Source organism: Protopterus annectens, chromosome 5.part0, assembly GCF_019279795.1.
Source record: "Protopterus annectens isolate FY-2018-M chromosome 5.part0, PAN1.0, whole genome shotgun sequence".
Taxonomy (NCBI): Eukaryota; Metazoa; Chordata; order Ceratodontiformes; family Protopteridae; genus Protopterus; species Protopterus annectens.
Window position 1 is genome coordinate 136157556 of NC_056735.1, and position 26307 is coordinate 136183862.

General features: G+C 41.0%; 1 protein-coding gene across 2 annotated transcripts in view; it reads right to left on the minus strand.

The window, feature by feature from the left end:
* Window positions 1-26307, minus strand: part of TMEM131 (transmembrane protein 131) — a 3850119-nt gene that overhangs the window by 479685 nt on the left and 3344127 nt on the right. The window contains exon 32 of one of the 2 annotated variants that reach the window (XM_044072169.1): window positions 2638-2804. In XM_044072169.1, coding sequence (XP_043928104.1) covers window positions 2638-2804 — 167 coding nt within the window. Of the gene's footprint in view, window positions 1-2616; window positions 2805-26307 lie in introns of both variants that reach the window. The other variant, XM_044072168.1, reaches the window with a different exon arrangement.

Consider the following 26307-nt stretch of genomic DNA (forward strand, 5'->3'; position numbering starts at 1 on the left):
ACCAGGATCTGCAGCAGGGCATGTTATTAGAAATTTCACCCCTTCTGGGACCTTATAAAATCTGTTAGACCTTCTAGGAGCAGGGGTATGGGATTCAGGATTTTTAGAAGCTTCAGAAAAGGTGTCTAAGAAGGCTGGAAGGACTGATGGAATGGCAGAAGGTGAAGGGATATCCATTTGTAGGAGTTCATAAATACCTCTTTTGGACTTCAGACACTTCTGCAGAATCCCATTTGAAAAACTCATTCATCCAAGAGATGGTTTCTCCAAAGGTAAGGTCCTCTCCAGGGGAATCCCCCTCAGCAGAGTCCTCCTCTGGGGAGGCATACCCCAGAGGGGAAGGGATTTGTAAAGCATAAGACAGAGAATCCTCTGAAGAGTTTTCTGCCTCTATTGTAAGAGGCCCTACAGTCTGTGGTCTAGGGCTGATAACAGAAAGGGCAGCCAGAGGAAAAGCAGCCATGGAAGGCCTACGGCCATAAAGGCATTTAACAAGCACTGAGAGAAAGCTTGCCAATCAGGCAAGCTCTCAGGAGGTGAAGTCACATATTTGGTTTTCTGTTTCGTTTTTAAAGAAGAAACAGGCTTGGAAGACGTAGGCCCTAAGGGGGGCATAGGCTCAGAAGCCTCACTGATGGTGGAAGGACCAGTCTGGATGTCCGCAGTGAGCCGAGGTTACCCCTCGCCGTCGGCATCCGACAACTGCGTTACCTCAATGGACGTGCTTTCAGACCTTGGTTTTGCAGCCTCTGGAATGGTACCCGCTATACCAGAGTTAGCTGGTTCCGTATGTTCCTCCAGGTGTACCTCGGACCCAGGGGAAACGTAGGTTGAAAGAGGTGCAGCAGTAGGCTCATGCCTGGTAACTTTGGCCTTCTTTTTTGGTGGCTTGGCAGTATGGCCAGACGGCCTTTCCATCGCAAGATCAAGATGTTTCAGGTGTTGGTTCTCTACATAGATATTAACGGCGTGCAGATGGCAGCAAAGAGTCTTTGGGACAAAGGTCTGACAAACCACGCAGGTCTTATGGTCGTGGTTGGGCCCTAGGCAGAACAGACACAGGTTGTGGTTGTCCTTATGAGAGTTATGACATGAACCTGGGCAGGCATGCAATGACCAAATAAAAAGAACAAGAAAAAGGCCCCAACGGGGTACTTAACTTTAAATCACAGGATCCAACGGCAAGATGAGCTGACATTTGACTAGTAGTAGAGAAGTTTTGAGGAAGGTATGTGCAGACATCACTTTTATGGCCCACGCACCCTACGGCCAGTGTCAGACATCCCACGTACCTTGCAGTGACTAAAACTTTTGTATACTGGCCGGACATTCAGGTTGCTAGGCGGACGCTAACCCAAAGGTTATGAATACTGCAACATAAGAATAAAAGGACATCTTGCATTTTCAATTAAAAAAGAAAGAAACACATTCAGTGCTGTTCATGCAATATGAAGAAATAATGGGGAAAAAATCTATTCTTGTTCTACTAATTTATGCAGGCTAGTAAAGAAAAGCCTACATGAGCTGAAGTGAAACTGCTTAAATTACAAGTCTAACAGGTGCAAACAGGAGCACTACAGGTGCTTGAAAAACAACTGTCTCGAAACCAAGGACTTGAATACATTGTAGCTCGAGTAGGCTGCTGCTCATGCTCTAACTTGAATATGAGTTTGGAAAAGAAGCCATGAGGAGGGAAGCAGGATGGGGATTTTAGGCTTTAGGAGTGGGAAGAGAGTTTTAGGTTTAAGGAGAGATTGGAGACTATAGGGTTAGGAAGGGGGATTGGAATTTTAGGGTAAGGGAGTAAGGATTTGGGTTGAGAACTGGGTGGCAGTTTTAGAGTTAGATTTTAGATTAAGGTAGACCTATACTGTTATGTAGGTCCGGGTGTGGGCAGGTCTATGTGCAAGCAGGAGATGAAGATGATGGAAGTTCGAGCACTTGCGTTTTTGAGCGAGAGGTAGCAAGTAGGTGTGTTGCAAAGTACTAGCATGCAAGCACCTGAAGTATACCCAACACAATCTATGAAGGTTGATAATTTCTGTTACATACTGCTGTTCTACAATTCTAGCTACTGATGGCTTAAGTGAGCTGCTACAAGAAAGTCCCTCTCATGAAGGAAGATTTTTCCCTTTCAGGACCTCACCTTTCTCCACAGTCCACTACTAGCACACAGTAAAGCTAAAACAAACAGAAGCGTTTGTGTAGCAGTCTAAACTACAAGAAAATAGAAAACTCTAAGGAATTTGACCTTAAACTGTATCTCTTAATGCCACTGCTGTAGAGGTTGTACACTCATTCCTGACAGCACGCAGTTCAGGTTACTACTGTGTTCTGTATTAAAAAAGAAAAAAAAAAAGAAAAGAAGTTGATGAAGACTGGCATCATTTTTAAATCAGCAAGTGCATTTATGGGGATTACTTCACAACAGTTCTGACAACACAATTCCAGCTATTTTGAGTACAAACCCATTAAGAATGATGCTTCAAAGAAGGCAATTTCAATTTTCAAACAAAAGGGCAACAAAGCTCCAATAACTGAATTGAAGCTTAAGACAATACACATTACCATTTATACCTCTTCCTCGCACACTGCAATACCTCAGCGATTACTCACCATGTCATCCATTCCCCTCACCTCTTTCAGAAGTGCTTCTGTGTCAGGGTTGGATGTTTCTGTAGTAGTGGAAGAACTGTCATCATCAGCAAGCATGTCCTTCAGCTCATCCTCCTGCTGTCTTCCTTTCCCTCTCTTGTCTCTGCGTTTCTTTTCCAATTTGGACTTAAATGGAAGTTTTAATTTCCCTGACAATGAAAAAGTAGTCACAAATCTTATTCACAGAAATGCACTTTATATCAACAATTACTAGCACATATAATAGTAAATATGAAGGCACAGGGTGTCTACAGCATTCTTAAAGATAGATGGTACACATGGAAGTTTGTTTACCAATACTCTGTGATTCAAATCCTGTCAAGTGTAATTTACTTTATATAATTCTGGTAATTCATATGTGCTCCTCTCCAAACATCCAAGTCTCACTGCCACATTAAAATCTAAATGCATACCTAGGGATAGCCACAACCAGTAAAAATATTTATGCATCTCAGTCTGCCCTGTTGTCTCAAAACTAGTATAGTAAACACATTTGAATTGAAACAGTAAAATCGTGCACCAGAATTGCCAGAGATGACAGGTCACTTAATTGACTAAAACTTTGATATACTGTTCAAATCCATATGAGTCACAAAAGCAAACAGAAGAAAGCCAAAAGGTCAGTCTGTTATTCAGTCTACTGTCCTTCTCTGCTTTCCTTAAAAACTAAAAATACCACGTCATATCTAACTATTCTGTTTCTCAAACCACAGACCAGCAGTGTGTGTGTTTCAGAGGTACCGTGTCCAATAGAAGGTTATTCCATGCATCAACCACTCCTGCTATGAAGAATGCTTCTGCACTTAATCTATTCTGTTTTTTTTTTTCTTTTCACTGTGGCAATTCAATACATCAGCTGTTATGACGAAACTTTTAAGCTAATATCTATCTCTTCTCTGGTCAATGTATTATACTCTATCTTATTACTTTGTATCTTGCATTTCAGAAACATGTATCTATATCCCACACACATAAGTTTACAGGTAGACAAGGGAAATTGTGACTACACTTTGAACAAAGACCACTAACATGACTGATTTACCTTGAAGTAGTAGATATAGGTACTTTTTAATCACAAAATGGCCAACTTCAGCATTGCTCTGGAAAAAAATCTCAGTTTACGGAATCTAGATGGAGTAAACTAGATACAACAACCTGAATAAAAAGTCACAGTGAAGCTAAAATGGAATCTGAAGGTGTGTATAAAGCTCCATCTGACAGCTGTTCAGATGTGACGGAGAGGATGACCATGGCACCAGTCACATATGACAGAATGCTGGGAAGAAGTTCAGAGTTTTACAGCAAAATTTCATTGCCTGTCCACCAGCACAATGAACCATGCAATATATTCTACATCTGCAAACCAGTGATCATCTCTAACTCTAGTTTACTACGCAGTCATTAATTTCATCTCTCTCAAGAATGAACAATTCAAACTCTTCTACCGAATTCTGCATGGGATAATCCCTAATCCAATTTCATAGCATGAATTTAAGTAAACAATCCAGACTCAAGAAAAATGATGACTGGTCCAAAAGGGCTGGGGTATGAGCACATATTTAGAAAGCTGACGGTACATACTTATAAAGACAAAAGAAAACAGGATTCACTACAAGCAAGCCACACTGTGGAGAAGGAGTAAACGCGAAACTTAAGAGGAAATAGAGAAAAAGGACATGAGTGGCAGGTGAGTCATCTTTGAAGATGGATTTCATAAGACAGCATTTTATGAATAAGGTATTACAGCCCTGAACAGGGTCTATATCATATGAGTGAATCGCACAAATTGTGAACGCTCATAATATCGAATGTACAAGAACTTGAAGTGCTTTTTCTGAGATTGTGGTACAGTGAAGAATGGGATATTTCCTCTTTCCACACTGTAGTGCGATCTTGGAGTTTGAATATATATTTAGCGGGGGGTGTGGGGGGCACAGCCCCCCACAATAGGAAGTTCGAGGTCTGGTACATTCGATATTATGAGCGTTCTCAATTTGTGCGATTCACTCATATGATATAGACTCACTGAATACACTGCCTTATGCAGAAGTACAGTACAATTCAGACAGCTTTAAAGCTCCATGGGGAAAGAGAATGATGGGGTAGGGGAGAGGTAGCTGTGTAGGGCTAACTTCAAGCCTTTGTACAGATTCAATAGACCACAATATTCTTCCACTGTTTTGTCATCTAAGCCACAGCATTATATTAGCATAATTCAGCAAACATAACAGTAAACTCATCACTAAAACATACCCAAAATCCACTAATCTCAGATAGTGAGAGTGCCATCGAGGAAACTGTATTTTATGAGATAAAAGAAAGAGGTAAACAAAACATCTGTATACAGGATTGAAATCTTTGTGCAGGTACACGAAACATCAGCATAGAAAGAGGGCCACAAAATCATAACAGAAATTTACAGTTACACTACATGGAGACCAACAGTAATTGTGAGTGATAGACTAGATCAGTATGGAAAGTTTAACTAAGAAAAACACCTTCTGTAGCTTATAACATATGGGGTTTCCTGTTACCTTTAGCTGCCTATCCTTTTATAGAAGCAGCACCACAGACCCAGCAGTACAATGACAACGTTGATCCTGCATGGAGGTGCCACAAATGTTAGCTGTGCATAGCTTTCTAGTGAACACAAATGTCATGCACTATTTTTCCATCTTCTGCTGAGAAGCTTGAAAACTAATAGCACTTATGAAATTTAGTTTTTAAGCTAACATGCATGGCACAAGGCAAACTAAAATGAAGAACACCATAATAAAAGTGTGCCAGAATGGATGGGAAGCTGAGCATTTCAACAGTCTTCCAGTCTGAGGATCCTCTGTAATTTTAGTACCCTCACATAACTACATAATTCTTTGAGAAGTCATCTTGTCACAGTACACTAAGTGGGCAATGCTCCAAACAGTTGACCAATAGCATGGTGCTGGTCTACATTAAGAACGTTTGTAAAAATGCATCCTGTTTGTGTTTGCACTTCACATCTAGAGTTGCATTGTACGCTCTTCTGAGTGCAAATGTTAGCTTAGCTACATGATAAACTTAAGATTTCCATTAGCCGTATCATAAAAAAAGTTATCCTAGTAAAATATTTTATAATCTACCTTGTTTGCTATACTTACTGTAACCTTAAATAATGCCATTAACTGGTTACTAGACCAAGAACTATAAAAGACTAATGTTCACAAAATCTTTTGCATCAACAGATAAATGCTAGAAACAGCCCCTGTGGGAGTGGTTACTGACTTGAAACTGTAGTTTTATTGGCCATTTTGGGTCAATTCCAAAACTCCTTCATATTCCTCTCTTAAAACCCTCTTTTGCGTGGTTTTGCGTGTTTTTGAGCATAGCGCAACAACGGGCAGCGCTGCCTAATTGGGTTTAAACTATTCCTGGCTCCACAAAGTCTGCTCTTCACTTTTTCCCTTAGAACTGCTCTATCTCTCAATTTAAACACCATATTCTCATTCTAAGGCCCTTCACTGGTCAAATTAAGTAATCCTACAAGTTAGCACTATTAAACCATAAGCACTACTTACTCTTATAGGTTCATAGGTTCATACTAGGCTATCTGCCCTAGGGCATTTATAAGCCTAGCCAGAGTATGTTTGGCTTTCGCCACCCATTTTAAATTAATTTTGCTATGTCCTTTTTCGAGGTTAGTATACTGTGCCTCTGTCTAACAGTGACACAGAAGTGATACCCGGGGTAAACCTACGATCTCCCATCCACTCATCAAGATTCCTCTTGAAAAGAGTCAATGAGGGACTCTGCCTAACCTGGACTGGGATTTTATTCCAGAGTGAAGGGAGCCTCTGGGTTATGAATCTGTCCGTCCAGCATGTCCTATTTATTTCAGTGCTGAGGTTCAAGTCTCTCGAGCGTGTAGCTCGATGGGATTTGGATTTTTTGAGGTGCAGCATGTCCCTTAATTCCGGGTTGGACATGGCCTTATACGTCAGGCACAGGTCACCTCTGAGCAGGTGGTATGCCACTGAGTAGAGCTGGAGTTTCTTTAACCGGGCAGCATATGGCATCTGTTTGAGCCCTTTGATCCTCTTGGTGAGGTACTTTTGGGGTCTTTCCAGTTGCTGCAGGTGTTTGGTAAGGTACATCCCAAAAGGGGCATTGTACTCAATTATGGGCCTGATGAGGGATGAGTAAAGAGGCACGATGACCTCCCTAATCTAGATGTGAATCCCTTCATGATTAGGTGGGCTATATAAAATGTTTTTCTAACCACTTTGGCCACGTGGTTGTCAAATGAGAGATTGCTATCAACTTGGGTCCCCAGGTCCCTAATTACTTCTTCTGTACTTAATGGATTACCACCTATGTGGTAATTTGTGGGCACTTTGTTTTTGCCAAAGGGATGACTATACACTTTTGGCGTTTAGCTTGAGGCCATGGCTCTGGCACCAGTTGTCTGTTTCTATGAGGCCCTTTTGGAGGATGCTTGTGTCAGCTGGAGAGTCGATTATGGCGCCCAGTTTGCAGTCATCTGCGAACTTGGTCAGCCACAGTCCTTCCGTGTTGGCCTGTACCTCCGAGAAATATATACCAAACAAGAGAGGTCCCAGGACTGAGCCTTGTGGGACGCCACTTGTAACTGGTTTGGAGTCTGACATGGCTCCAGCAATTCTAACCATGTGGGTTCTGTCCTTGAGCCAGTTTGCAACCCATCTAGTGACATAGGGGTTTATATTTAAGCTGGTGAGATTATCTATAATTCCCGAGTGGGGTATTGTATCGAAGGCTTTTGCGAGGTCCAGATAGGCTGTGTGGACCACCTTCCCTTCGTCAATGGCCTTGGTGACTGTTTCAAAGAAGTCAACCAGGTTTAAGAGGCAGGATCTGCCCTTAACAAAGCCAAACTGGGTAGGATCCAGTGTCTGTAGGACCCCTATATCTTTATTTATGAGGTCCATGATGATCCTTTCCATAGCTTTGCAGACCAAGCTAGTCAGGCTTATGGGGCGATAGTTTCCAGGGTCCGTTGAGGCACCACCTTTGTGGAGAGGGACCACTGTTGCTGTACGCCACTCTTTGGGTACATATCCTGTAGTAAGGCTGAGATTGAACAGTAGTTTTATGTTTGGGTTTAGCTCTTCTTGGAGTTCATGTAGGACGCAGCCTGGGACACCGTCTGGTCCCACTGATGCTGTGTTTTTGCTTTGGAGGCGGCTCCCACCTGAGCATCTGAGATGTCAGGGGCAGCACTCTGCTGGGATAGATATTTGCCCTTTTGGTGGGAGAAGTTTGCGCTGAACATGTCAGCTAGGATGTTGGCAATGTCTGTGGGACCAGTGTATTTTTGTCATTTTGGACTAATTCTGAGCATATCTGGGAATTCCCACCCAGGTTCCTAACATAACTAAAGAAAGCCTTGTGATTATCCTTAGTGTCCTGTGCAATTTTTCTCTCGAAGGTGGCCTTTGACGATTTTATGAGTGCCCTTAGTTTTTTGCTAATACTGATCAGAGATGCCTTCCCTTTTTGGGATTTTGCTCTATCATGTAGTAGCTTCCTCCTTCTATTGCATAGTTTGTTTATGGCTGGGGTCCACCAGACAGGTCGTCTGCCTTTGGAGGATTGGGTCTTGGTTTTATTTGGGATTGCATGATCCATGCAGTCCTGAAGGTGTTCATAGAATGCATTTATAAAGGATTCTGCGGTCTGGGCCGTATTTTCCACAGGCCCGGGGCTTTGAAGGACTCCACCTCGGTTTTGAGGAGTGTGAAATTTGCTTTAGAGAAGTTTTTCACTGTGGTTTTCTGGGCAGGGGGTGGGGTCGGGATGTGAATATCCAGTGAGATCAGTTTATGGTCTGATCTTACCAGTGAGGGATACACTTCTGGTCTGGAGCATAGAGTCCCCATGTTGGTGATGATCAGGTCCAGTATGTTTTCCCCTCTTGTGGGAGTGGTAACAAGTTGTTCCATAGCATTTGAGTTTATGAATTCTAGGAACCTTTGGGCAAGGGTGTTGGAGCTAGAGTAATGCTCCCAATCTATGTTTGGGTAGTTGAAGTCGCCCAATATAATGGTGTTCGGAGAGACCTTCATATTTTCCAGTGTTCTCAGGAAGGCCGAGTGGGGTTCCTGGGTTTGGGAGGGTGGTCTGTAGCAGGCTATAAACTGGAAGGCAGTTTTATCCACTGTTAGTTGCACATGGATAGTTTCTGATGCTTCGTGCTTTGCCACCAACCTGGAGGTGTGGGTATCTTTGATGAATATTGATACTCCCCCTCCTTTTGTGGTTCGGTCCAAGTTTTGGGGCTGAAAAGCATGGTATGAGGTATAACCTGGTAGTGCTGGGGTGCTCTCGGGAGCCCTGAACCAGGTTTCTGTTACTGCACAGATATCGATGTTCTCCATGCTAAGGAGAGTTTCTCGTGCATCTTGAGGTTTAGACTTCTAGCGTTGAGTAGCATTACTCTTAGTTTCTTATCCCTTGTGATACCTATGGAGGTGGGTTTGTCTTTTGAGCCTTGCCTAAAAAAGGCACTATGGGGGTAGCAAGAGCCTTTGCCAATATCCGAAAGCCCAGGGGTGACAGGTGCAAGCCGTCCCTAGCAAAGCATCGTGGCTTGTCGTGCATATCATCCCAAGCTGACAGGCATTGGATCCCCTTTGAATGACACCAATACTTAAGCCAATTGTTAAAATTGATCATCTTGTCTTCATACTGTGGCATCATTCTTGGTGAGGGTAAGATGCTACTCAAGGTCAGGGTCATACCAGCCTGGGCTACATGCTCAGAGAGCTCCTCTATGTCTCTTTTCATGTAGTCCAGGGAGGTACGTCTCAGGTCATTCACACCAGCATGGACAATGACTGAGTCATATTTGTACTTGCCTTGGAGTGACCTGAGTGCTTGTTTTATGTGGCGGATCCTAGCGCCAGACAGGCTGCTCACCGTGACCTTCTCCTTGTTCAGCCTGGTGAGCGGGACGTCAGTGTGCCTGACGATAGAGTCACCTATTACAAGTGTATCAGGTGTGTTGTTTAGCCTTAAGGGCTGTGACTGTTCGGCACACTGGCTTTGTGAGATATGTGTTGCACGTGTTTTTTGGGGTAGTGGTTGCTTGGGTGTCTGCTTTGGAGGTCTCTGCTGCTTAGGCAGATCTTTATTTAGAGCCTCCAGTATGTTTTGTGTGATTATGTGTTTGGTTTGCTGTCGTGGTAGGTCTATGTGAGACTGGAATTGTAGTGAGTGTGGTTTCCTTCTCCTCCTGACTGGTTTTGCCAGTACTGAGTTGAGAGAGCTTAGCCTCCAGTTTGGCTATATGGTTGCATCTCTCACATGTGTTGGAATTTGTTGGGAGGAGGAGAGGGTTGACTGTGTACATGAGGCAGTTGTAACATTGCCTCAAGATTCCCATATTCACCAGCTGGACCAGAGAGGAGATTGACAACTGACCTTTGGACATGCTAGAATAATATTGGGAATTCCTTTATAATTGAAAACAAGGGCCAATGGGGAGCAAGGGTGTAGTGCTTTTAATTTTTAATGCTGACTTATAATTGCTTTAGTGAGCAAGTGCCAGGTAACAAGTGCAATGTGTTACAGGTAACCTAAATGCAAAAACGACAAACAGTAACTTTCTTTCAAGCGAAGCAAGGAAATAAGTACAGTAAGCAATGCAGATATCACTAGGGATCCACAGAAGCGCTGAGAAGCGCGTTTTAGGTGGAATTAGCGTTCCAGGGAAATAACAAGCATACAAACAAAGCTAGATTCAGCAGGCCTGGATCTAGTCTATGCTACAGCAAACAAGGTGTACCAATTTCAGTAAGATACAGTTCAAATATTCAGGCACTATAAACCTTTAACCAGAAATTCCCAGCTCAGAAGGGCAGAGTCCAGCCTCTCCTCCCACAAGAGTGCAGACCACGAACCTTCTTAATGTAAAATAACTGGCCTGAAGCCCAAGTGCTTAAACCAGAGCTAATACACTTTAAGAATAACAGACACTGAGCTCTCAATCAGCAGTTCCCAACTTAGAAGGATGAAAGCTACCTGTCCTGCCACCACAGTGCATGCCACAAACCTTCCTAATGTAGAACAACTGGTCTGAAGCCCAAGTGCTTAATCCAAAAGACTTAGAATGATAGCCACACTTTAACCAAGTTACTACCAAGCAGTAATAAATACAACTGAATACTTTAAATAATGCCTGGGTTAGTGCTCAAGTTATACAAACAAAGCTAGATTCAGCAGGCCTGGATCTAGTCTATGCTACAGCAAACAAGGTGTACCAATTTCAGTAAGAAGTAGTTCAGATATACATGCACTATAAGCCTTTAACCAGAAATTCCCAGCTCAGAAGGGCAGAGTCCAGCCTCTCCTCCCACAAGAGTGCAGACCACGAACCCTCTTAATGTAAAATAACTGGCCTGAAAGCCCAAGTGCTTAAACCAGAATTAATACACTTTTAGAATAACAGACACTGAGCCCTCAATCAGCAGTTCCCAACTTAGAAGGATGTAAGCTACCTGTTCTGCCACTACGGTGCAGACCACAAACCCTCTCAATGTAAAACAACTGGTCTGAAGCCCAAGTGTTTAAACTAAAAGGCTTAGAATGAGTTACACCAAGCAGTAATAAATACAATTGAGAACGTTTAAGATGACGCAAAAGCAAAATAAAGTAGGAAGAAACACAAGTACAGTAAAAGCAGAAGAAATTTTTTTTTTTTTTTTTTTTAGAAAAGTAGCAAAAGCAGTAGTAAATACAATTCTCATGCAGTGCAAGCTAGCACACTTGAATATGTAGCAATATTCGTCCACACACAGTTTGAAAAAATGTAATTAAATTAAAAAGGACTAAAAGCAAGTGCAGAAAGGGTTTATTAGGTAGAATGCGGTAAATAGATGTCCTAGGGGAGTGTCTTCGATCAAATCTACAGTGGGGCGGGCACTGCAAAAGCCACCAAATTTAAACTACAACCAAGAGTGGGGGGTGGGGGAACAGTTTCAACACAGATGTAAGGAATGTGCAAATTATAAAAAAATATATATACTGTTTTCTATAGATTTGCAGAGCAGTAAGACACAGATATCAAGCAGACAATTTAGCTCTATAATACAGAATAACACAGAAAATATACTTAGCTCTATAAACTTGAATATAGTTCTGTAAGGCTGTCTCTCAAACTAAGGTTCCAGTTTGAATACATGTTGTTAATTAAAAGGAGACACAGCACTAGCTAAATTATATCAGCTGAAAGACAAGGCAGGAAATGAGGGGGTGGGGACAGTTTCAACACAGATGTAAGGAATGCAAATTATAAAAAATATATATACTGTTTTCTATAGATTTGCAGAGCAGTAAGACACAGATATCAAGCAGACAATTTAGCTCTATAATACAGAACAACACAGAAAATATACTTAGCTCTAGAAACTTGAATACAGTTCTGTAAGGCTGTCTCTCAAACTAAGGTTCCAGTTTGAATACAGGTTGTTAATTAAAAGGAGACACAGCACTAGCTAAATTATATCAGCTGAAAGACAAGGCAGGAAATGAGGGGGGTGGGGGACAGTTTCAACACATATGTAAGGAATGTGCAAATTATAAAAAGTATATATACTGTTTTCTATAGATTTGCAGAGCAGTAAGACACAGATATCAAGCAGACAATTTAGCTCTATAATACAGAATAACACAGAAAATATACTTAGCTCTATAAGCTTGAATATAGTTCTGTAAGGCTGTCTCTCAAACTTAGGTTCCAGTTTGAATACAGGTTGTTAATTAAAAGGAGACACAGCACTAGCTAAATTATATCAGCTGAAAGACAAGGCAGGAAATGGGGGGGTGACATGTTTTCTATAGATTTGCAGAGCAGTAAGACAAGAATAACACAGAAAATATACTTAGCTCTATAAACTTGAATATAGTTCTGTAAGGCTGTCTCTCAAACTAAGGTTCCAGTTTGAATACAGGTTGTTAATTATACTCTCTACGATTACCCTGTCCTCTATTGGTCCATCTTAAATTCAGTTTCCCTATTACTCTAGCATGTCCAAAGGTCAGTCAATGGTTTCCTCTCCAGTCCAGCTGGTGAATCTGGGAATTTTGAGGCAATGTTACAACTGTCTCATGTACACGAACAACCCTCTCCTCCTCCAAACAGGTTCAAATATATGTCAGAGATGCAACTATTTAGCCAAACTGGAGGCTGAGCTCTCTCATCTTAAAACTGGTGTAACCAGTCAGGAGGAGAAGGTAACCTCACACAACACAATTCCAGTATCACATAGTCCCACCACATCAGCGAACCAAACACATAAATACACAAAAACATACTTGGAGGCTCTAAATAAAAATCTACCTAAGCAACAGAGACCTCCAAAGCAGACATCCAAGCAAACGCTACCTCAAAACAAAACACACACAACACATAACCCACAAAGTCAGTGTGCCAAGCAGCCACAGCCCTTAAGACTGAATAACACACCTGATACTCTTGTTATAGGTGACTCTGTTGTCAGACACACTGACGTCCCGCTCACCAGGCTGAATAAAGAGAAGGTCACAGTGAGCTGCCTGTCGGTGCTAGGATCCGACACATAACGCAAGCACTCAGGTCACTCCAAAGCAAATACAAATATGACTCAGTCATTGTACATGCTGGTGTGAATGACCTGAGACGTACCTCCCTGGACTACATGAAAAGAGACATAGAGGAGCTCTCTGATCATGTAGCCCAGGCTGGTATGACCCTGACCTTGAGCAGCATCTTACCCTCACCTAGAATGATGCCACAGTACAAAGACAAAATGATCGATTTTAACAATTGGCTAAAATTTTGGTGTCATTCAAAGGGGATCCAGTGTCTGTCAGCCTGGGATGACATGCTCGACAAGCCACATTGCCTCGCTAGGGACGGCTTGCACCTGTCACCACTGGGCTTTCGGATATTGGCAAAGGCTCTTGCCACCCCCATAGTGCCTTTTTAGGCAAGGCTCAAAAGTCAAACCCACCCCCATAGACAGCACAAGGAACAAGAAACTAAGGGTAATGCTGCTAAACGCCAGAAGTCTTAACCTCAAGATGCATGCACTCGAAGCTCTCCTCAGTATGGAGAACATCGATATCTGTGCAGTGACAGAAACCTGGTTCAAGGCTCCAGAGAGCACCCCAGCACTACCAGGCTATACCTCATATCATGCTTTTCGGCCCCAAAACCCAGACCGAACCACAAAAGGAGGGGGAGTTTCCATATTTATCAAGGATATCCACACCTCCAGGTTAGTGGCATTGCACAAAGTATCGGAGACCATCCATGTGCAACTAACAGTGGGCAAGACTGCTTTTCAGTTTATAGCATCCTACAGACCACCCTCTCAAAGTCAGGAATCCCATTCAGCTTTCCTGAAAACATTGGAGAACATGAAGATCTCTCCGAACACCATTATATTGGGCGACTTCAACTACCCAAACATAGACTGGAAGCACTACTCAAGCCCCAGCATCTTAGCCCAAAGATTCCTGGAAATTATAAACTCAAATGCTATGGAACAACTAGTCACCACTCCCACAAGAGGGGATAAGATACTAGACCTGATCATTACCAACATGGGGACTCTATGCCCCACACCAGAAGTATATCCCTCATTGGTAAGATCAGACCATAAATTAATTTCACTGGATGTCCACATCCCGACCCCACCCCCCAGCCCAGAAAACCACAGTGAAAAACTTCTCAAAAGCGAACTTCTCACTTCTCAAAACCGAAAAGTGGAATCCTTCAAGGCCCCAGGGCCAGTGGAAACTACCGCCCAAACTGCAGAATCCTATATAAATGCATTCTACGGACATCTCCAGGAATGCATGGATCATGCTATCCCAAACAAAACCAAGACCCAATCATCCAAAGGCAGGCGTCCAGTCTGGTGGACCCCTGCCATAAATAAACTGTACAACAGAAGGAGGAAGCTACTACATGATAGAGCAAAATCCCTAATAGGGAAGGCATCTCTGATCAGTACTAGCAAAAAATTACGATCCCTCATAAAATCCTCCAAGGCCAGCTTCGAGAGAAAAATTGCACAGGACACCAAAGACAATCATAAGGCTTTTTTCAGTTATGTTAGAAACCTGGGATGCAACTCCCAGACTTGTTCTGAGTTGATTCTAAACGACAAAAAATACAGTGAACCCACAGACATCGCCAATATCCTGGCAGACAGGTTCAGTGCAAACTTCTCCACCCCTCCCCCAAAAGAGCAAGTATCTATCCCGGCAGAGGGCTGCCTCCCAAACATCTCAGATGCTCAGGTGAAGGCTGCCCTCTCCAAAGCAAAAAACACTGCTTCCATGGGACCAGATGGCATCCCAGGTTGTGTCCTACATGAACTACAAGAGGAACTAATCCCTCAAATAAAACAGCTATACAATCTCAGCCTCACTACAGGATATGTGCCCACAGAATGGCGTACAGCAACAGTGGTCCCACTCCACAAAGGTGGAGCCTCTACGGACCCTGGAAACTATCGCCCCATAAGCCTGACTAGCTTAGTCTGCAAGGCTATGGAGAGGATCATCATGGAGCTCATAAACAAAGACATTGGGGACCTACAGACACTAGATCCTACCCAGTTCGGCTTTGTCAAGGGCAGATCCTGCCTTTTGAACCTGATTGACTTCTTTGAAACAGTCACCAAAGCCATAGATGAAGGGAAGGTAGTCCACACAGCTTATCTGTACCTTGCAAAGGCATTTGACACAATACCCCACTCGGGCATCATAGATAAGCTATCCAGCTTAAATATAAACCCCTATGTCACAAGATGGGTTGCAAACTGGCTCAAAGACAGAACCCACAGAGCGAGAGTTGCTGGAACCATGTCAGACTCGAAACCGGTCACAAGTGGCGTCCCACAGGGTTCTGTCCTGGGACCACTCTTGTTTGGTATATACTTTTCCGAGGTACAGGCAAACGTGGGAGGACTATGGCTCACCAAGTTCGCAGACGACTGCAAACTGGGCGCCATAATCAACTCTCCAGCTGACACAAACATCCTTCAAAAAGGTCTCACAGAGACAGATAACTGGTGCCAGTGCCATGGTTTAAAGCTAAATACCAACAAATGTATAGTCATACCCTTTGGCAAAAACAATATGCCCACAAATTACCACATAGGCGGAAACCCATTAAGTACAGAGAAAGTTATTAGGGACCTGGGGACCCAAGTTGATAGCAATCTCTCCTTTGAAAACCACATTGCCAAAGTGGTTAGAAAGACCTTCTACATAGCCCACCTCATCACGAAGGGTTTCACATCTAGATCAAGGGAGGTAATCGTGCCCTTTTATTCATCCCTCATCAGGCCCATCATAGAATACAATGCCCCTTTTGGGATGTACCTTACCCGACACCTGCAGCAATTAGAAAGACCCCAAAAGTATCTCACCAAGAGGATCAAGGGTCTCAAACAGATGCCATATGCTGCTCGGTTAAAAAAACTCCAGCTCTACTCAGTTGCATACCGCCTACTTCGGGGCGATCTATGCCTGACATACAAAGCTATGTCAAATCCAGAATTAATGGACATGCTCCACCTCAGTAAATCTAAATCCCTTAAAGCCACACGCTCGGGGGACTTGAACCTCAGCACAGAAATAAATAGAACTTGCTGAAGGGACAGGTTCATAACCCAGAGGCTCCCTTCGCTCTGGAAAAGAATTCCAGTTCATGTGAGGCAGAGCACCTCACTGAATCTCTTCAAGAAGAATCTCGATAAGTGGATGGGGGATCATAGGTTTGTCCCAGGGATTACTCCCGTGTCACTATTAGACAGAGGCACAGTAAACTAAACCTTAAAAAGGGCACAGTATACTCAAATCAAGGGGTGGCGTAAGCCATACAGAATCGGGCTAGGCTTATAATTGCCCCAGGGCAGATAGCCTAGTATGAACCTATGAACCTATGTGTGTACCTGTAACATAGATTGTAAGTGCTCAGTTCTTAGGGTAAAAGACTGCAACTTGAAGTGGATGGTTTAAAGTGATAATTGATATAAGGATGACACAAATTAAGTGTTAAATTTGAGAAAATCGATCCAAATGGAAGTTCACGAGAAAAGGTGCTTATCATGGTCTTTGGCAATACGCTATTTTGCTTTTAACCATTGTAACTACTTGAGAAACTGGTGTTTTCCTAGAAGATACTTAAATGTTGCACGTGATACAATTCATGTCCTGTAACTGTTAATACAAATCTAGGCATTTCCTGATAACAACATTATTAGAAGTACAAGAAAAAAAAACACAAAAGGTTGCTGTTCCAAGTTTAATGCAATTCAAAGAAAAACACACACAAAACTCTAGTGCCATGGCTGTATAGCCTTCAAGGAGTATAAACTTACATACATAACCAACTACATATATACACAAGAATAAAATAATTATCTAATTAAATAATTAATATATAATTAAATCAGATCCTCCAGTTACATTCAGTGTTAACACCACAAGGAATTAAACTGCCATACTTTAAAATAAAAATAAACTATATAACATCTTATTTTTAAGTGTTGTATTATCACAATATTTTAAGTATATTTGATCTAGAACGCTAGCTTGCAAACCAGAAGGATCACCTCCATGACAACTTAAAATGCAGAGAAAATGGACTGTCACAATTAAAAAGTTCAAACGGATCCGGAGACTGCCACAGACCACAAGTACCACAAAATAGTAAATTCAAAGATATCCAAAGATTAACGCTTTATTTAAACTGCGTTTTCGTCCACAAGTGACTTCATCAGATAACAAAGTGTGCTCGATACAAAATGAGCTTTTATACATGTGCAATAAGATCTTGTCCAATCATATCAGTCGTTCAATTTAAAAACTTAGTATTTTGTACTTCTTTTCCCTATGTCACACTTTTTGTTTATAAATAAATAAGTTTAAAACATTTATAAAATACAATAAAGTAAAATTGAGTGTGTTTGAAACTACATCTAGAAGCAAATAAAAACCCTGGTTTAAATGAATACATTTCTATCTTGCCCCTGTTAAAATTAAAAGCAATGAAGATATGACATAAAAATAACCGCCATATTAAAAGTGGTCACTAGATGGCATTACAGTTACATAAAATGTGAGTCAAAGTTATTTAAAACAAATTGCTGACATGTTCACCTAACATCAAATTAATATTAATAAGAAACAAGCAGATTAAAAGGTTTCAACATACTATAATGCAGTTTATTCAAACACACTCAATTTTACTTTATTGTATTTTATAAATGTTTTAAACTTATTTATTTATAAACAAAAAGTGTGACATAGGAAAAGAAGTACAAAAATACTTTTTTTTTTTTTGACGACTGATATGATTGGACAAGATCTTATTGCACATGTATAAAGCTCATTTTGTTATCTGATGAAGTCACTTGTGATCTTTGAATTTATCATTTTGTACTTGTGGTCTGTGGCAGTCTCCGATCGTTTTTGAACTTTTTTTTGGTTTGAGGTTGGCCGTTGCTCTTTTCTGGGACTGTCACAATTAATGTTTTAATATCTTTTACATATTCCTGCAGTTTAAGTTTAAAGGAAAACTCCACCCTAGAACTAAAAAAAATATATATTTTTTCACTCTATCTTTGTGTTTCCTGACCTATTTTAACACCTCAAAAATCACTCCAAGTGCTTTAATTGTAATTTTAGTCCGTTTTCCACAACATGGCTACCAGTTGGGCTTGATGTATGAACACAATCTTGTTTCTCCCTTAACCCTTTCTCTTCCCCATAATGTTTTGTATGACTCATGTCAGACATAAGGCAGTAACTGTGAATTCGCATGCCATTGACATACAATGGGATTTGTGTAGGTCACTGTTATCTTCTTTACATCCTGTAAAAGGACTGCTGCTTTTCTGTCTCTAATCACTCTCATTTACATTTGTCTCAGAGCTTGTTTTACACTATACTTAGAAGTTGTCCAGCTACAGCCAGAAAAGTAGCTAAATTACAGGCATTTGTTCAGGGTTCTTTTTGTAGTCCAAGAGGAACTGACAGTCCCCTCCCTCCACACTATTGCAGAGGTGTTAAAACTGTCACTGCACTGGAGACCCTTGCAGAATCAATTCCTCTTACAATAAATGTGAATCAAACAATATGACAAAATGATGTTTTGAAGCAGTAATGGAATTAATGCAGCCATGTTATAACTCAAAATAAAGTCCAGACAAATATCAGAAATTTTATTTCATTCTTCAAACGGTAGGTGTAGCTATAAGCAAGTAATTTCTTGCTTAATTCTGTAAAACGCATGCTAGAAAAGGACATTTTCTATTATATACAAAAGTAGAAACAAGTATATTAAAAGAACTGGGATGTTGTTCAGCAAAAATATGAAAATGAATTGATTGTAGGTGTTACCTCAACATGTGTACAAGTCAGACAGCTGGAAAAAGTACTGAAAATTAATGGACAGAATGTAGACTTTAAATCAGACACAGTTGCACAGTGTAGTGTTGTTTAAAATAGCTTTAAACCATTGGGATAAGAAAATAATGAAAATACAGCTATTAGTACACTGATAACCTACTCTAACGACTTGATTGCACCAATGGATAAAATTCTGCTGATGTGAATACAGCAGATTTAAATATGTATGTCTTTTTTTCAAACTGTAGCCAGTAGAGAAGTGAAATAGTTTGAGTTATGCTGCTTATGAGAAGCTAGACACAGTAAAACAAGTTTACTATATAAAAGCAGACTGCACATGTTCAGAATCAGTCAAATTGCTTCAGAGAGAACTTAGATACTGTGCAAAACTATAGCAATTATATGTGACATAACTATGGTGATTTATTCAAACGCTTACAAAGTTTGCAAGGAAAATTTCATGCAAGTAGACTCCGCTGCAGTGCCAGTGATGCATGCTACAAGGAAGTAGCTGTAGCTCTCATGAATATAGTAGAGCAAGAAGAAACTAAAGGGAGTGGAAAGCTTAGATGTTAATAAGAAGTAATTAGTTGCAAAACAATGCATAATAGTAAGGTTGCTATAGTAAAGAATGAAATATTCATGTATTTATTGCTGTACAGGATTAATGTAAAGTGACTAAAACAAAACAAAACAAAACAAAACATTATCTACTGCATACATTTGTAGAAGTGGTGTCAAGAATGGAGAATGCTAAGTTATTTTCACCAACAGATGCAGAGTAGGGTTTCTGGCAGATAAATTGTCATCTTATGACTTTCAAGTGAGTACACTGGACCTGTCCAGAGCCTTGTCTGATACACAGCTTGGAGCAGTTTCCTATGTTGTACTAGTTTCTCCAGTAAACACTCAGTGAATTTGAGGAGGATGTGTAAAACGCAAGTGGACAAACTTGACCCAAGATATTGTAAAGGCAAGAGGGAATTATGGGTCAGGGTAGGAGTCTGAGCTCTGGATGCAAGCTCTTGAAAAAGTTGCTGATATCAGGTCTGGGTGGATCTGATAACCCGTCCGTTGAGTTAAACAGAAAAGACAACATTGGATCTCTCAGTTTCAATACAAACTTCAATGATCTATCACAGCTCATCCTGTGCATCTGTTACATTTACTAGCTATTTAGATGCTACACTGCCCCAGGAGTGCCATCCTCCTCAACTACCATGAAAACAATGTTTTACAAACAGAGCCTGAAGGTCCCCAAGTTGGATGTAGCACTTCAGCAACTTGCCATATGACTAACAGTAGTCTTACTGCATTGGTATGCTGTCATCTATTTTAACATGGTAAACTACACTTGCCTTGGCCTGTCTGAAAGCTACAAATATCAGCTTTGCTGACTAATATTTGGCATTCAGTAGTATTTCATGTATAAAGAGAAAAGCACAAATCAGACTACAAGTTTGTGTGATGGAGAATGCGTCCGTGTCTGACTTTTCAGGTGTGGCATCATTGTACATAATGGCAGCAGCTAACCCACTGCACAGTAAGCTTCACAAAGTGTCAGCTGCTAAAATTTGATCTGCCCAATTGCCATTAATACATCCAGTATAGTTTGCTGGTGAGATAATTAATCAATTAAAATGGAAAGATAGCTGCACTGCATAAAGATGGAGTTGATTTTACATGACCCACTGCTACAGTCAATGATACTCTGAATAAAAAAAAGGTAGTAAGGGATATCTCTCTGCTTACTGATGTACCACATTACAATTATACTGTTTGTGTGTTTATGCGCAGTTCTCATATGGCAGATATTTTTAATCACTGCCAGTGCTAAAGTTACTACTCACATCTCTATTACTTTGGGCTACAGGTGCATTTCCTTTGGAGTGCAGGGACAATGAAGGCAGGAAGCCTATATTAAGGCTTACCATTGAAAACATGAAGTATTTATTGTGATGGTGTGGCATGTTTGTTTTAGGTTTTCTTTGTTAGATTACTAATATATTTCCCTTTCTGCAACAGGTGACAGTGATGTCATTCTGTGGCTTTTCTCTATAAAGCTTTTAGTTACCACTGAGTCTTTCTTATTTGTAGTCAAGCACGTAATACCATGAGAATGCAGAAGGGCATAACGTCAAGCATTACAAAAATTGTGTAGCTGTGGTATTTTTGTGTTATGTTATACGCATCATGAATAAGGCCACCACCTCTTTCTTCTGGTAAAACCATCTCATACTTAACCAGGTCCACTTTGACTGTCCTGAAAGAGTATATTAGAAGTTCCTATTGGGATTATGATATAAAATAGACAATTATCAAGATATAATTTAATCAGCAGTTCCAGTAATATTAAATATACCAATAAAGGACCAAACATTTTGAGAATATGTTGGGCGGTGAGGCTAGACGAGTGGCAGGAATTGAAAATGTTGCTGGGATGTGCCTATCACACCTTAAGTATTTCCTATGGACCTTAATCACTGGAATATGTAGACAGGTATCTTCATTGTCCAAAGAAATCACCACTGACATTGGCTGATAAAGGAAGCCATGGAAAGAATTATCATGGAAATGATCAACAGAGATATAGTAAACCTCCAGACATTGGACCCAGCCCAGTTTGGTTTCATCAAGGGCAGATCATGCCTACTCAACCTGGTGGACTTCTTCAAGAAGGTCACCAAAGTAATGGATGAGGGCAAAGTCGTTCACACTGCCTATCTTGACCTGGCCAAGGCATTTGACACAATAACCCACTTGGGTATTGTTGACAAACTCAAAAGGTTAGGTACAAACCCATATGTCACCCAGTGGATAGCCAACTGGCTCACAGACAGGACCCAGGAAGTTAGAATTGTGGAGTCCATTTCTACAAAGAGGACAGTCACAAGTGAAGTCCCTCAGGGATCAGTCCTTGGACCGCTCCTTTTTGGCATATACTACTCAGATGTCAAGGCCAATGTCAGTGGTCTCGGCTGACTAAATTTGCAGATGATTGCAAATTAGGAGCTGTCATTGAATCTCACACTGACACAAATGTTCTCCAGGAGGGGCTGACAACTATCATATTGACAACACACCCCTTAGAGTTGATCCAGTAGTTAGAGACTTAGGGACACAGACAGTAATCTAGGCTTTGATCATCACTTGTCTACAGTGGTGAGGAAATCATTCTATGTTGCGCAACTTATAAACAAAGGTATGTCATCTAAGTCCAAGGAAGTCATTGTTCCACTGTATTCAGCATTCATCAGACCTGTCAATGAGTACAATGCCCCTTTTGTATGTACCTAACCAGGCACATCCAACAATTGGAACGTCCACAGAGGTTCCTCACTAAAAGAATACAGGGCATAAGTAATGTGTCCTTATGCAGACTGCCTCATGGCCCTATCCCTGTATTCAGTTTTCTACAGGCTTTTGAGGAGAGATCTATGCCTGGCATACAGGGCATTATCAGACCCACTGTGACAGACCTCCTGCATATCCACAAAACAGACAGCACCAGAGTTACCCGTTCTAAAGACTTAAACCTTGCCTGTGATAGGAGAGATAGGTATATAACCCAGTCTATGGAACAGGCTCCCCAGCCATGTGAACCAGGGCTCCTCCCTAACCCAGTTCAAGTGCAACTTGGACAACTGGATGGGAAACCAGAAATTCATCCCTGGTCTGGCACCTATGTCTCTAACGGACAGAGGTACCCTGTAAGTGGCTCATTTCCCAGGTCCAGGCCCAGGCCCATGCTTACACTTATCAAAGGTATCAAAACTTGTCAGAAATTTGGGAAGCAGGGCCTTAAAAATGCCCCTGTGGTCATTAGCCTAGTAAACACCTATAAACCTATGAAGGCTACTCATGCAAGATGTAAAACTGTCACCAAGAAGCAGGTGAAAGCATTACTTGAGAGATCAGGAAGGTTGTCCATCACTATAAAACAAAAACATTTCATAAACTCAAGAGGCCTTGAGTGGATCCCCCCTGTATTCGCTATTTCTGACCACATACACAACTTTATTGCACAGCCAAAAGCTTCAAATCAGAATATGGGGGCTGCATTTAGTCAGGTTTCTTTAAAGAGAGACTGGAATCCAGAAGGGGAAAAGGAGTTATCTATATGATAAAAAGAATTCACACTTGTTTCAGATCACAATCCCTAAAAGTAAGTACACTGTCACTGGGCAAAATATTAAACTTCTCAGATGGAGCTTGGGATTATAGGCCTACAACAAGAGAACCAATAAGAACAGTGATGCCAGTAATGTAAATGCAGATGGCCTGTCATGACAAGGGACTAAATAAAATGCTAAAGGAATGCATCTTCAACACAAGCTATACTTCTTGGGGTGTCACTTGAGGTACAGAAGTCTGGACAAAATGGCCATGTAAGACATACAGCTCCTTTTTTTGTCGCAAAGATGAAGCAAAGATGCGAGGTCTGAAAAAAAAGCACAGAATCGGCAGTTCTTTCAGTAAAAAATGCAAAAATGTGAAATTAAAAAAAATGTTTTGTCAGTAAAAGTGCAGTAGATACTTGGAAAAAAAATGAAATGTTTTCAGACATTTTAGTAAACCTTAGAACTTACAATAGTACTTCTTGTCAAAGATCTACATTACATTAACTAGACTGCGGCTTTCTAGTTATTTAAGCAACTTTATTTGGGAGGAAGTTATGTCGATTTAAAGTTTTTACACAGCCGAAAGTGAAGGGTCAGGCCTCATTTATCAAAAAAGGGGAATTTGTTCGAAAGAGCTGTGCTAAATGATTTTCTAGTGTTGCCTTATTCCAGGAAATTCTCTCAAAGTTCAGTGCAGCAGCACAGTTCATTTAGTCTTTGCATTTCACTTGGTGTATGCACTGGCTTTCATAGACTAAAAGCAGTGCTGAAATCTTTTCATGGACTGCAGATGTGAAAAGATTCAGTGTGCTGCCTAGATTCATTAAGGTCATATCTATAAATGTTGCTTCTGAGTCTTTTGGCAACTGCTAATTATCTTAAAAGTCAGAGGTAGACAGACTGAAGTTATTTTCAGATTAGCAGTAGATGACCAGCTAGCTGACAGTCAGTGTATTTCTAATGCCATCTGTTCAATTTTTTATGTCAAATGTATCTGTGCAATACTATTACTTGCCTGCACATTTAATTTTCACAGTGCATTTCTTAATTTATCTAAAAGTTTCAGAATTCAGTTTCAAAAGTTTGTGATAACTGTTTTTTTTAAACATAACTACAGAAAAATGGTGAATTGTGTAAGTCTGCAAGTGGCAGCTGTGGTATACAACAACTAAAAAGAACCCCGGGCTGGGAACCGCTAAAACTAGTAACGACAGCAACTAATATTCAACAGAAATGAAATGCAAGAACTGTTTACAACCACCAAAACTGTCAATAGTGAATGAAAAAGGAAAGTAAAATGAGAGTATGCTAAAAACATACACAAGTGTGTTGATTCCAGTGTATTGGTCAGAGATGGCAGCTCAAGAATGACATGCATCAGACTCCTTGGAATTTGGAAACAAAGATGGACCAAATGCACTCAGTCAAAGATTTTAAGAGATGGAAGATGTGCTTACCTTGGCACTCAGATGAACTGACAACACTGCCACAGCATGGGAATAAGTTTGAGAAAAAGCTACTGGAATAGCAGTTAAAAGCTGAATAAATTGCACAGAAACTGGTTGAACAGGAAGACAACTTGGAGAAGAAACCTTGGGATTACTACAGTGCCAGTACAGGTGGAGAAAGAGACCGTCGAGAATTTATGATTTAAAGGTGTTAACTGACCGTCTGTGGCTATGAAAGTATATAGGGCATAACGCCTTTGAAGTTAACTTTCAGAATTTGTTCGTCTTTTGCAAGTTTCCTATTATCTAACCAGCTGAAAAGGCTTATTCCACCGTTGTAAAAACCTGGCCAAAATATTTTGTTCATGGATGGCTCTGATTTTTTTTTTTCATTCATCTGGGTCAGGCAGCACTAGTATAAATGTCTTGTCTTTAGAATGTTCCCAATCTTTGGGTGGCTCTATTAACTTTATCATGATAGCATCAGAGTGAGGCACTGAACTTCACATGTATGAGCTGTGTGTGAAACGGCTATCATGGTTAGAAGCAGCTGTGGCCATATATTCTGGCATATCACTTTGTGTACCAGACCATAATCACCCCTGCACAGCATTCAGTAACAGTCTTGTCTCAACGTGGGTAATACAACCAAATTTAAAAAATGTAATGCCAATACATGATCTGCCTTAGTCACGGTATAAACACTTGTCCAAAATGCAAAGACCTAGTGTCAGTGCTTGGTTTACAGACACATGCCTGACCTGATGTACAAAAGACTGATGCTGGTGTGTATTTTCCAAAAGACTATGACTGCTCAGCACAGATTTGAGGAGGTGCAGTGCCACAGAAGCCACTGCTGCAAATACAAATGTACTTATAAATAAACCCACTGGAGAAAGTGTTGTGCACTGGACTACCCAGAACTGCTATCTACTTGTAAAGGTTGTGTACTTTCATCAGAATGTCCTTCTATGAAGTTTGTAGCTATACTTTGCTTTGAAACATGCACTGACCCCCAGTACACTTCAATGAGCCATAGTATTACTGTCTTTGTACTGTGATATAATGAGTTTTGGATTTCTTTTCTCAAAGAGGAGGAAGACCTGGATAGAATCTATATCTGTCACATTTACCCCACACCCTTCATTTCAAGGCTTCTTGAGTATCTTTTTGTTCAGCTTCTAGTTGACTACACACACACACACACACACACACACACACACACACACACACACACACACACACACACACACACACACTTTCTTTGGCTTATTTACTTTAAGCAGGTAAGTGTACTGGAACTCAAGGGTCCTTTTCAATCATGGACCAAGATACAGACAGTACATAGCTTTACATTACCCTTTTAAAAGGCTATTAACTTTTTGGGTAAACACCTCTAAAACAACAAAAGTCAGAAAATTCCACTTTCCTTTTTTATTTTCTCCCCACTTTTTTGATGCATACTTTTCAGCCATCCCAGTGCCCCCAGCCATTGTCAAGTCAACCTGCTCCTGTTACTACCTTAGAGCTTTATCTAACTCAGAACTGGGGCTGGTATGGATCTTAAGGCTGTCCTGGGAGGTTATGCCAGTGCCTGCTTCTGCAGCTGTTTTTATTTAATGACTTGCCCTCATCCCACCCACTTCATTCGGCATTTT